The 13,735-nt window shown below is 43.9% G+C and overlaps 1 protein-coding gene across 3 annotated transcripts in view; it reads right to left on the bottom strand.

The window, feature by feature from the left end:
• Nucleotides 1–314: 314 nt before the first annotated feature.
• LOC147020263 (mitogen-activated protein kinase kinase kinase 9-like) overlaps nt 315–13,735 on the bottom strand; it is a 118,779-nt gene continuing 105,358 nt past the window's right edge. For 2 of the 3 annotated variants that reach the window (XM_085895506.1, XM_085895505.1), the window contains 4 exons: nt 12,819–12,916; nt 6,184–6,386; nt 5,165–5,834; nt 315–3,845 (listed from right to left, as the gene is read on the bottom strand). In XM_085895506.1, coding sequence (XP_085751632.1) covers nt 3,259–3,845; nt 5,165–5,834; nt 6,184–6,386; nt 12,819–12,916 — 1,558 coding nt within the window. In that variant the 3' untranslated portion in view covers nt 315–3,258. The remainder of the gene's footprint in view (nt 3,846–5,164; nt 5,835–6,183; nt 6,387–12,818; nt 12,917–13,735) is intronic. The other variant, XM_085895507.1, reaches the window with a different exon arrangement.

The raw sequence follows: 13,735 nt of genomic DNA on the forward strand, positions 1-13,735 counted from the left end.
AATGGCAAACTGATTGTGGCAACACCCCGAACTTACGAATCAGGGTGTTGGCTTCTAGTTGGGTTGACGATTAAACCCAAATTAAGGTTATAGGCACTAAATCTGAGCTATCTTGCGAACCAATTAATGTCACACGAATTTCATAACAAAGATTAATGAAACAAAACTCTTAAGTTTCTGAATGAGAAACAACTACCACAGTTGAGTATAAAGATGCTATGCAAGGTTAATATTCTCAGCATCGAACGCCAATCACCTTCCTGCTGAGCAAATAAACACGACGAGATGCAATGGTCGATACAGGACAAACCAGATTTTATGAAAATTGCCACTTTTATTCGATTCTATCATACAAATTCCCTGCAATGGTGGCAATACAGCCACTCACGTTGCTGTGACAAAACATCAACATCAGTAGCACAAACACCATGTCGTGGAGCAAATTGCCAAACAAGCTGCGAAATGTGGCACTGGAGATGATGTGGAGAGACAACAGCAAGCAAAGAATAAAGGAGGCTGTTGGGGATCACATTTACACCACGTACCAATAGCTTTCGCTACCGGAACAATAAAAGCGAAATTGGAGGAAAAAAAAAAGCAAAACGGGCCCAACTTCAAATTTTGGGACATGCGAGATTGCTGGAAGCCAAAATTATTAATATATCAGATGCACTGGAGATTTTGGGAAGCAGAAGCAAACCACTTTATAAAACAATTACAAAACAAGATGAAATCACAAAGGGACACGTGACACTGAGTGCTGATTTCCCAGCACGGCGCAGGCAGAGAGATGGGAGGAAGCCACATCAGTTGGCATGCAATCCCTCTTGAAAGTGATTGCTTATTGGAATATATACTTCAGCAAGCAGGAGAGAATTCAGTAGACAGAACATAAAGTATTATTGAGCTCAAACTTAAGAAGCCCATCCAAAAACAAACAAACAAACACCGTTTGTGTGCTTTGCCAATATATAGTGCAAAACCAATGTAAAAGTTAATTCCTTGGCCATGTTTGGCCCACAAGCTACAACTGCTGCTTGCATTGTGCTAGCTAAATACTGTTGTCAGCCCAATTGTGCATCGACCTTAATTATGTGATGCTCACAATGATCTCCTCCCCACCCCCTCCTCAACCATGTAAAGTGCTTCAGTGCATGCGCATCTGCAAAAGACGTTTCGGGCAAGTGGTTCCAAACAAAGCTTCACTGCAATACAAACATGACTCACAACAAAGAACACATAACAAGAAGAAGCAAATGTTTAAAGAATAAAATAAAAATATAAACACCTCCAAAGACGGTGACACTGTTCACTGTGTTGTCCAAGACAAGAGCTAAAACAGCGGTCGACGTTGAAACGGAGGTGGGTCTGGCTATGAAAGCAAGGCATGGAAGTCAGGTAGACAGGATAGAGCTGACATTGCCGAGGGAATGATTAATTTAAAACAAAAATAGAAACTGACCAGACAAACTCGCATTTATAACACCTTTTGCCAACCATCTCCCAACAAAGCCACCGGATGGACCACATCTGCAGCACTTATCTCCTTTCAAGATAACAGATAATGATAGTCATTGTCTTACTTTGCCAGAACATGAACTGGCTTTTATTTATCGTATAAATTAAAACAGCATTTGTATTAAAAAAAAAAAAAAAAAAAAAAAAAACAGAACAGTATTCGATAAAACCATTGAAAACGGTTCATCTTCAATTTTCCAAATACCTGGTGCTGTACCTGGAGTAGCACAAAGGCCACAGTCACATTCCCCGTTTCTGGCCAAGAAAGGCCGAGCTGAATGTGTGACGCAAAATTAGAATAAACGGTTTAAAAAATTTTAAACGAGAATGAGAACATGGATTTGAGAATTCAGAATCAATTGCACAAAGTTTTAAAAAACAAAACATGAAACAAGGAAAATATACCAATCATGGAGGTGGAGGGTAACAAACAGGAATGTTAGGTTCGAGGAATGAAACTTCTAGATGAGATGTGGACTGAACAAACGTCTTTTGGAACTGTCGATTGAAAGCATGGAGGCTTTGGGAAAAAAAAAAATTAAAAAATATAAAAATAATAATAAATGCAGCAACATGCACCACCACAGGCGCTCTGCAATCACTCCTTTTTGAACTATGTACAAACACAGAAATGAAAGCACAAGTTACAACAATTATAATACAATATTAATTCGTTTGTTTAGAATTCTTTTTCAGGGCACAAAACAATGCCCACAATGCAGACAGCAGCTTTAAGGAATATTACTATTTAACCCCGCAACCTTTGCAGGTGGTCGGAGATCAAACTTCACGATGGCTACTATGCCTACAGTGCCAGTGGTTGAAAAACCAGTCAGGTAACTCACACCACCCTCCCCCAACTTTCCTCCCTACCACCCCATGCTCCCATGAAGGCTTCACAGCAAACGCACAACCATGTGTTGTGAGATCCATGGTGTGAGAATGATGCAAAGCCAACCACCATTGTATAGATGGCACAACACTCATGAGTGCATGGGAAAACAGGAGAAAGGAGGGAAGATGGGGGAGCTTATGATGGAAACACAGGACCGAACAGGATCTTCCTTTCTTTTTTCCATTTGGTTCCATGTATACAATTAAAACACAAATGCTATTCCACTATTTGAGCATGCAGGAATTATTTACAAGGTGCTCACAAACCACAACCATTAGTGTTTAACGACATGATGGCATCAGCAGTAGTCTTCTACAACATGTAAACCAATCCAAATGCATAGACGTGCGGTCGCCCAAGAGACGAAGATATAACAGTACCTGACAGCATAATCAGTGGGTCATCATTCCAGTTTTGCCCCCTAAAATAGGTCATTTCAAGACAATCGCAAGCTATATTGTACCACTGAGATATGTTCCCTTACTTCACTTAGAAGCAACATCTATAAAAATCCAAGACATTAAATCTCAGTTTTGAAAACAATTTTGAGTGCAAGATCACCGAAACTAGGAGATACAAAACAATGTGGGATACATGATTTACAGAGTTCCAGTGTTGAATAAGCACCCATCAAGCTCATCATTGCTCAGGGATAAATATCAGGCTTTAACAAAAAGCGACTTCTTCATGAAAACAATTCAGTATCTGTGTTGAGATATTAATGTGTGAATCAATGACATCACACTTGTGCATCATGGTACCACACAGGCTCTTTGGTAGTACACTGTTGGCCAGAAGATCAAAGGGATTTGGCAGGCAGCCTGTGGTGCGAGCTAATGATCGGCTTACAGCCGCGTCATTGGCTCACATAAGGGTACGGTGCCATCTTGACTTTGCCCTTCCACATCCAGATCGAGCAGCGAACTAGGGCAGCCTGGGTATGAGCGTCCACGATGGAACCACGGTCTGGCATTGGCTACAGGAGCATTGTCGTGTCGGGGTGAGGAGTAGTCGTGTCGGGGCGAGCAGTAATCATGTCGGGGTGAGGAGTAGTGCCGTGGCGAGGAGTATTCGTGCCGAGGAGGTGTGGGTGGTGGAGCCTCACAGCTTTGTTGTCGAGCACACAAAGCAGGTGTACAACTGTCACCAGTGTTTGTTGGTGTTGCCGTTCCAGAGCTGCTGGCAGGCGAATCTGTGCCAACGAGGGCACGACCACCTGGAGACACAAAACGCCATGGATCAATACGGCTTCTTGAGGTGGCACTTCCAGATGCTGGGCGTGGCCTAGGGGAGAACTCAAGTGTCCTTGGCCTCTCCAACGTTGGGTCACGTTGCTCTTCTGGAGTATGGCGCCACAAAGTTGTTCCTCGTGCCTCCACAATTCGCAAGTGGTCACCCATTTCATGGTATGGACTTCCTCCATAGTCATTAGCTAAGAAGCAAAATTAAATAAAAATAACAAAAGTAAAATAAATAAATCAGGAATACAAAAAGGCACACAACCACTGTTATGACGAAAAAAATAGACGAAGCTTGGCACCGTAAGCACAGTCAAGATCTTTAAAGAAAAGCAACAATGCCAATCTTTTCAGAAACACGTGTACAACTATGACAACGAACAGGAATGCAGGCAAGAAAATAATCCAGCACAAACAGTGAATGAATGCTCATTGAAAACAAAGTTCATAAAACTAATGTCGTTATCAATTCTACCCCAAATTATCCCATTCCCAAGCACTGCTTTTTCCAGGTTATTGTGATCCCCCCTCCCTCTTTTCATTTGCTAGTTGTCGGTTGGTATGTTCCTTTTCTGTTTCATCCCCACTTCCCTCTTCTTCTTCTTCTTATTCGTCTTCTTGCTGTTTCATTCAGCCTGTTCACCCCATGTCCTTCTCCCCTACTCTTGATCTCACCTTCACTTGCACTCTTGATCTCATCTACTTCTACTCTGCTGTTTCCCCCTTTCCATTTTGTTCCCTTCCATTCTGCTCTCGCTCTTCCACGAGCCTTGATCATCTCGACCAAAAACAATTTATGTTAGAGCAGCACATGAGCAAAGTAGTTAAAAAATCTCTTCTTATTACTAAAATAGTTTGGCATACTTTTGTGAAGTTTACTAAATAGCTGTTACGTATGCGAGAGAGAGACAAGTTCTGCCTATCCCTTCAGCTTGAGTCAACATGTCCGCATTCCTCTCTGATACACCCCCCCCTTCCAACTCCCGTGGCTAAAACAAACCCAATTCTTCATCACCCTTTTCCCCGCGAGCCCTCCTTTTGAAGCGCCTACCCGATTCATGTCATCTGTGCACAAATCATCCCATGTTAGTTAAGAGTTCCAATGTTTATGGACTCGACATATGAATGAGTCTTGTGATCAACATTAATCCCCTCCTTATCCGCCCTCCACCCCCCTCCCCCACCCAACACCCCCTTTTACAAGCCGATAAATGCAAAGAGGCATCAGCAGCAGCATGATGTTCTTTTTCTACAGGAGGCATGAAACAACTTTCAATAATACATTTCCAAAGGATATCCAAATTGTGGCCAAATATTTGATTCGGTCAACAAACCAAAACTATTTTTTAGCAATAAATAAATAAATAAATAAAAATGGGATGTTTTTTTTTAAAATTGAAACGAGAATTGGAATAAAAAAATAAATAGAAGTTAATCTGGCGAAACGTGTGATGTGCAGAAGGAAAGGCGAGATGATCCGAGACAAGATGATGCGATAAAACTAGTAACCAACCGGTTGGGGAGTGCCTCCCTTCACTACTGCCAGATGGTGTGCGCCGATGTGCTGGGTCAGTGGGCCCTAGGACAGCAGTGTCAGACGGTGTGCGATGATGACGCTTTTGAGTAACCACCTCAAGAATAGCAGCAGCTGTCATGGGGTTGTATGGTGGCGTCACAAGTGCTGGGGGATACTCAGGAGGTTTGGACTCTAATTCAAGCACTGGTGAGCTGCAAGGTGGAGGAGAATCATGCGGTGGGGGTGTCACCGTCTCCAGCTCGTCACTGTCAGAGCGCAGCAGTGAGCGCGTGGAGTTGCACTCCGAGATTGAAGAAAGTGATTCAAGCGTTACTGATGCCTGTGGCTCTCCCTGAGGTGCAGCCACAGCAGGTCCTGAGCTACTGTCATCTTTGCAGCTGGGCTTACGGCTTGGTGGGCTTGAACTGCGGCGAAAACGACCCGTCCGCTGGAATAAACTGTCCCTGCGCCGTGCACCTCGTTCAGCAGCTGGAACACGCTCCAAGTCGGACGTATCTTCAGCAGATGAGCCAAGACCCTGACGCCATACCTCTCGTGCATCTCCACCCAACACAACTGCAGTGAGGACTGCGGCACAGTTTAACAAAGCCAACTCGCATTTTTTGCGCTGTGTTGGTGGCCGCTTCAGGCTGTTTGTGGGTGTTACCTGTTGGCAAGGGGCAGGGAAATTGAGATTAGGTTTTTCCATTTTAAATTAAAGTAATCAATGATTCCTTCCTGTCATCCACACCCCTAAATTACTAATTTATTAAAAAGGTGTCAATTGTTTTTTTAGAACGAAGTATAACATTGATGCAAGTTGCCATTGAGAATCAAATACATACAAGTCTGCACCGAGGACTTTACAAATTAGCGACAAAGTCTCTTGGCACAGACAAAGCCACCAAAATACAAAAACAAAGTGAAACTATAAAACTATTCATTCCTGTGTCAACCCCGATATCTGTATTCGCCTAAACCATCGCTTTCTGGAACTCAGTTCTTGCACTCCCAACCTGCGGCGTGCTCGAGCTCGAGTTTATCGGGGTGGGCTCCTCTGCACCCTCACTGTTGGACACGGTTGAAGGAATGGGGCTTCCATCCCCAATGAAAACGCCTGAGCCCACCACAGGGGGTGCCAACTCTGCCGCAGCCTCTTGCACCTCCACAAAGTTGTCAGCGGTGCCATCCAGGTAGTGCTCGATTGCCGTATCATTACCTGACGGAAAATTCATAACAATGACAATCTTCCATGCACTCCAATCCACAATCATTGTGACTTATGATGTAATCCTGCACTGTTACGTGCACATCTTTGAAAATGGCAACATTATGTACTTTTTGGCAACGAGTAAATAGTTCATGCCCTGTCAACACACCGACCGGTTCCTGGGTGATAATCTCAAATTTATATCGAAATCCTTCTTAATTCTTAAAGCAAGGAAACAAAACCCCCTCCCCCTCGATGTGGCATCACTGGTGCATGAATTGAAGCTTTTGCACAGGAACGAAGTTCAACATGAAGGTGATGAATATTTTTACAGGGGCAACGTTTCATCCTGTTTATTTGCAGCAATTTACTTGCCGTTCACACCGAATCTCCCAAGTTTTATATTCGATACTCACATAAGTGCTTTTACAATGACCATCTTCACAGATGGCGACGTCACTTCCGGTTATTCGCATGAGGTTGTGGAAGCTCCTACGCCACATCAAGATGAGTGTTTTTTGTGTGATGATTTCACGTACAGTATTTTGTTATCGAGATTTGTGCCAGGGGGTTGCGGGTTTTGCATCTGTAAAGGTTGCAGTTGTGTTCATAGCAATTCAGCAGGTATTTGTACAGTAAACCCTCAAATATTGCGGGTTCTAATGTCGTGAGTTTCAACCAATTGCAGGCAGCCTATTGTGTCCCGATTTAGTTATCGCGAAATTTATTTTTGGCCAATCGCGGTTTTTCAGCTGAGATGAGTCATTGTTTGCATCCGCACGTACGATTACCTCCTATTATGAGCCCTTTGTTATTTATCGGCACAGTTTATAGTAATCAGAACAGCATACAGGAACAAAGCCAAATTTAAAAATGAATAGTCATCGACCAGGAAATGACATATCAAGATACTGTAGTTCCAGATATACGGGACTCACAACAGTTAATATGCCTGGTGCTGGCTTAATGGTTAGGGTGGCAGGCTTGGGATCCCCCTCATCAGTTGAATTAATACCAGGTGGGGTTGAGTCTGCCTGTAATCCTTCTGGGGTCGGCAAAATGAGTGCCAGCATGCTGGTATAATGTGTCGGAGTGGCAACCCGTCCAAGATTGTACCCAATAGCCAAGGAGACTGCTTAGGCAGCACCAACACTCTGCACAGAGTATGGTCCCAGTGGATGGATGGAACAGTTAATAATGGCACCCAAACATCAAACGATGGACAAAATTAATCATGCCAAAAGGCAGAGAAAGGTTATGACATGATGCACAAAAAACAAACTTGATTTGTGAGATAAGTCGGCAAGAGGTGAAAGTGCGGCATCTGTGGGCTGCATTACAGGATCAATGAATCAACTGTGTGTAAAAGTGAGTCAAATATTCATGCAAGGGTTACATTTAGCTATGCTATAAAGGAGAAGCAGAAGGCATTTATTAGGTACTAGATGACCCGTGAACCCGTTGGGTTCCCGTTGTGACAGCGGTTGATGAAAAAAATCATTTCAAGAAAAAAAAAAAAACAAGATAGCTCCAGTGAACTATACAGTTCCATACAGATTGTTTGCATTGGTGAACTATACAGTGAACTCCAGTGAACTCTACAGATTGTTTGCATTGGTCAAATTCTCCCGAAGAGTACTTGACTGAATCGGGAATTGATTTTTTAATATTGCCCGATGTCATTGCCCGATTTGAACGAAACTTGATACTGTACACCACAGGAGAATGGTGAGTAAGGTGGCACTAAAATTTTTGTGCTATCTTGTACCGTTTTGGCTGTATTTCGGGAACATACATACATACAAGATGAGAGTTTTAGTAATATATAGATACTGTATATAGAAGATAGATAAAATAACAGGACTGGAGTTATATCATGATCGGAGTAAACAGAGGAAAGTGAAGAAAATAACTCATCAAGCCAAAAGAGAGTATGAGAAGCACATGGATAAGAATATGAAACATAATAGCAAGGCATTCTTTAAGTATATCACGGGGAAAGAACAGGTGAGGACCAGTGTGGGCCCATTGAGGAAGAGCACCGGGAGAGTGGTTAGTGATGAAAGTGAGATGGCAGGCTTATTAAACAGGTATTTAACTTCAACTTTTACACAAGAAGAGTCAGGAAAATTGCCAATAGCTGAGAGTATCTATCGAGGAGGTGAGGAAGGGCTTTTACAGAAGATCCAGGTTGGAGTGGAGGAAGTGAAGGAACAGCTCGGTAATCTAAGAATAGTTAAGGCTCCGGGACAAGATAATATGCACCCGAGAGTATTGATGGAGGTGGCTGAGTAGGTAAGCGAGATGTTAACGGATATCTTTCATAGCTCACTGGAGTCAGTACAGGTACCAGAGGATTGGAAAGTAAAGATTGGTTAGGGTGGTGGCTTGGGATCCTTGGGTCCTGAGTTCGAGCCCTGTTTGCCACTGAATTAACACCAGGGTGTTGACTCAGCCTGTCATCCTTCCGAAGTCAGCAAAATGAGTACGAGCATACTGGTAATAGGGGCACTGTATCAGCGGCATAGCCACGCACCTAACCTATGATGCAACCAGCAGCCAAAAAGGCAGCACATGATGGGAACACCATTACTTAAGAAAGGATCCAGAGAAGAATTGGGGAACTATACATCTTAAAAAAATATATATGTATATATATATATATATATATATATATATATATATATATACAATGGTCGAGGCTCGTATGAGAGCAAGCGCACAGAACCTACAACAAGGGAAGCAGGAGACATGAGGGGTGGGAGAGGCAAGGACAAAACAGTGGGGAATAGAGACATTAGGAGATCTGTGGAAGGGAGAGGGATGGAGTGGGGAACATGGTGTATACAAGATGGACACTACAGCGTCTTTCAGGAAGGAAAGCAAGGAATTTGAAGGAGTTGGATATGGGGTGGATTAGCAGGGGTCGATAAGATCATAGTTTTGGATTGGGTAAGATAAGAGATGGTGGTGAACAGCTGTTTTGAAGACCTGGAGGGAAGAGTGGGATTTAAAAGTGTGGGAGTTTGTTCCAAAGGCAGGAAAAAAGAGGAATGAAAGAGTGAAGGTGAGCAGTGATTCTTGATTTTGGTAGTTGAACCAGAAGTGGGTTGCTGGTGGACCTTGAGCGCTCTGCAGAAATATGGGGGGGGGGGGACAAATCGCAGTCAGAGCAGGGGGAGGCCGGAGAGGAGACGGTAGAAGACAGAAAGACCACTGACCTGCCTACAGTGAGAGAGTGGGAGAACTAAAGACTCAGTCAGCCTCATTGAGGGCGATACCAATGATCTTAAATGCCTTGGTTTCCACACCGTGGAACCAAGAAAGGTGAGAGGCAGGAGCACCAGTCCAGATGGGAGAGCAGTACTCTGTTCAGCTGCGGATAAAAGCTTTGTACCTGGTCAGGAGCGCAGGTGTGCCAAGGAAGGATTTTTCACAACGGAGGATGCCTTTTCACAGCATTGGAAATGTGGCTTTCCGAGGAAAGATCATGGCAGATAGTGAGACCCAGAAGCTTGAATGAAAGTGAAGGAACTGAAAGGTGCAAAAGGACTTCTTAAAGAGGATTATTGAAAAAGTAGATGGGGGGGGGGGTCGGGAGGGGGGTGAGGGTTGTCAGACAGTCCTTTCGGAGAGACGTAGTGCGAGTGTGAGATGTGTCCGGATTGAAAGACATGTTCAATGTGTTGGACCAGTTTCTGATTTTACCCAGATCTGCAGTGAGCGAAGAAGCTGCTGCATGCCGGTCTGAGGGATGACACATGGTATGGCAGAGGGTGGAGTCATCAGCAAAGAGATAAAGAGAATTTTCCAGAGAGTGGGAGAGATCATTGATGAAAACCAGAAAAAGAACAGGGCCCAGAACGCTGCCTTGAGGAACTCCAGCCTGGAGAGGAAGAGGGGATGAGAGAATTCCAGTAAGGGCCACGTGTTGACTGTGGCAGGAGAGGACGTCTGCAAGCCATGAGTGGAGATGGCCTTGGATACCATAGGAAGAGAGTTTGGTGAGTGGGGCAGGGTGCCAGACCATGTCAAAAGCACACGATATGTCTAGGGATATTGCCCTGATCTCGTGTCTGGCATCGAGTTACTCCATCCATTGTTGGGAGAGCAGAAGCAGCATATCCAGGGTAGAGTGACCTGGTCTGAAACCAAATTGATGATCGGACGTGAAGCCATTGGAGAAGAGGAAGCATTTTATATCTGAAGCGATGATTGATTCCATAACCTTGCTGATGATTGAGAGAAGGCTGATTGGTCTGTAGTTACAGGGATCTGTTTTTGCACCTTTTTATGCAGAGTGGTAATGTTTGCTGATTTCCAAGCAGATGGTAGATGACCTTGAGCAAATGAGAGGGTGAATAGAACAGAGAGAGGGTGAGCAAGAACAGAGGGGCAGGTTTTTAGGACACGTAGGCTGATACCGTCTGGACCGGTTGCAGAATCTGAGTCAATGTTTGACAGCAAGCTCTCCACCTTGTCAGAAGAAAAGGACACAGAGTCCAGGGACAGCTGCGTGCGACTGGGTAAGGTGGGGACAGAAAGCGATGGGTTCAGGACACAAGATTTAGAAGGAAACACTGAGTTTAGGCATTCAACCTTTTCATGCGCGGTATCAGCTGTGCGGCCATTTGAGGTAAGGGAGGGGATGGAGAGGGAACATACACCAGAAACAGACTTAACAAGATGCCACCAGTATTTGGAGGAGGGAAACAGGTTTGAGAGTTCAGACTTGAGATTAGAAAGATGTTGTTTCCTGGCTTTCCTGAGGGTAAACACACACACTTGTTCTGAGCTTTGTGGAAAGAACCGAGATTGCTCTCAGTTGGATTTGCCTTCCATGAGGCGAAGGCAAGGTGTTTCAGGACAACTGCCTCGCCACATGCTTCAGTGAACCAAGGGCAAGAGGAAGGGTAGGATAACTGAAGCCGAGATGGGATAAATATGTGGATGAAAGAGAGCAAATTTATTTGACAGAATTCTCAGGATGAGTTGATGTTGGAGAAAGTAGAGATGGGAGACCAGTCTAAAAGTTTGATGGCTGCTGGAAGTTCCTGAGTGACATGACAGAGTCGACAGCGCTGAGGTGGTTCTCTAATAACAGCCAGAGATGTCGACTTTGACAAGCATGTGGTCAGATGAACCGATTGGAGCGGAGAAAGAACGGCAGATATTTTAAAGGAAATTGGTCAAAATCAGATCCAGAAGAGATAGAGTCCTGTTGGTCGAGATCCGGGTCGGGAAGTTGACAGATTGGGTCAGTCCCAATGAGTCGCAGAAGTCTTTTGCTGAAGAGCCACGGCAGGTGAGGGAGGTACCCACACCCAGCCCACTGGTATGAAGTCACCTGTTAGTTTGACTTCAGTTGTGGGGAGACATTAAATAGGGACCAGATGATGAACCATTTGAATAAATACAAACTAATTAAAGAGAGTCAGCATGGGATTACCAAAGGTAAGTCTTGTCAAACAAATCTTTTAGTCCCGATTTTAGTACGGTACCGATGTGTGCATCTGTGCAGTGTTGTTTGTGGAGGTCTCGTCAAGGGGTGGTGTGTGGTTAATGTTGAGCGTTTTTCACCCAAGCACCACCTTCGCCCAATTCCTCACCCGATCCTAGCCCACACCCTCCCTGGAAAGAAAGTAAAACTCCCAAAAAACTACAAAAATAACCATCGTAAAGCATTTTGCATTTTGGTCTGCTGTCTGGTGTTGATGTGGTGCATGCATGATGGGCCAAATGGCCTCCTCCTGCATCTAATTTCCTTGTATATCCTTGTGTATCTGTGACTGATTATTGACTTAAATATCGGTATATTTGGGTCAGTACCGGAAACATTCACCTTAACCTGATTATTTTTTATTTTCAAGCGATTAAGACATTTTGTTGGTAAATGCAGAACGATGATAATACCAGTGCCGATATGTTTTTTTCTTTTGTGGAAAGTGATCGTGTTTGACCCGGTGAAATAGTTCATCAGTATTTGGTACCGGTATTTACATTCCTTTGCATTAACATTCGTACCAGTATTTACGTTGGTAGATGTAATTTAAAACCCCTTTAACGAGTTTTCTAATCTGGAAGGAGAGCTCAGAGGTAGCGTACTCACCGAGAGCTTTGATGAATTCAGGATTTTAATCTTTAACATTGTTGCTTCGCAGGCATCACACGACGACACGTGCATCTACTATTAATTACCTCTACCGTCTAAGGTGGACGGACGTTATATTTTCGCCCCTATCTGTTTGTTTGCTTACTTGTGAGCAGGATATCTCATGACAAGATTGTATGACGAGATGGTGTTACTCAAATGAAATCAAACCTTGGAAAATGGGGACATTTAGAATGTTGGTACAACACATCACAATTCAATGATAACCAGTATCTCTCCATATCCGTCTTGTGTGAACATTCTATCTGTGTCCATTCGGCGTGACTGACCTGTGTCTTGTGAGATAATAATGTCCAGGGTCGCTGAGGATATCTGCATCGTCTTGCTTTCGTTGGAGCTGTCATCATCGTTCACAGTAACCGTAAGCCTGCAAGGAAAAGTCGAGGGAATAAATGGCACGTTTGCTTCCGAACAGAAATTACAGGATTAATTCTCGAACAACTCCAAGCCTGTATTTGTTAAAAACAAAAGATACATAAGACATTTTTGGTAATTATATTCCAAAGAAGGTTTAAAAACGTTAATCCCCCCCCCCCAAATCTTTGGAAATGGCTATTTGATGTCAGTAGCAATGAAAATACTGCGATGAGAATGGGCTGTGGTGGTTAAGGGGTGACTTAGTTGATTAGTTCTATGATAATTTGCCTCTTTAGAGTAGGTGTATTGTGAACTCCAAATTAACATTGCGAGAACTGTATTTCGTTGAACTGTGTTTCTCCTTCATCCCTTTGTATTTTTCACTGTTAAATTTGCTCTTTTCTCATTTATGCATCTTATTAATACCGCCCACACCCTCCTCGCCTCACTGATCCTCACGACCAACGGCTATCGAGCGGCTGGACCACGAGCTGTGCTCAAACGGACCAATAAGTTATATGATCATGCCAGCCGGCCAATGAATGCGTCTGACGACGTCACGTGAGGAACGGATTTAAAGAACATTGCCGGGAGTTCCTTGGACCTCACCAAATGCAGGAGGAACCGGCCCCGAGATCCTTTGGCCACCAGTGGCAATCTCTCTCAGACCGGTTGTGGAGCCACCTTGCCGCACAACTGCATGGGATAGAGATCTAGGCAACAGCACCTTCAGCTCGGCAAGGCCTGGGTCTTGGAATTACGTTGTAAAAATTCCAATCTTGGAATTTTATTTCCATATTTTAATCAATATGTTCATCGACTACTCATT

The sequence above is a fragment of the Eptatretus burgeri genome, chromosome 9 (genome assembly GCF_056783735.1).
Source record: "Eptatretus burgeri isolate ZD-2024b chromosome 9, Ebu_testis_v1, whole genome shotgun sequence".
NCBI classification, from domain to species: Eukaryota; Metazoa; Chordata; class Myxini; order Myxiniformes; family Myxinidae; genus Eptatretus; species Eptatretus burgeri.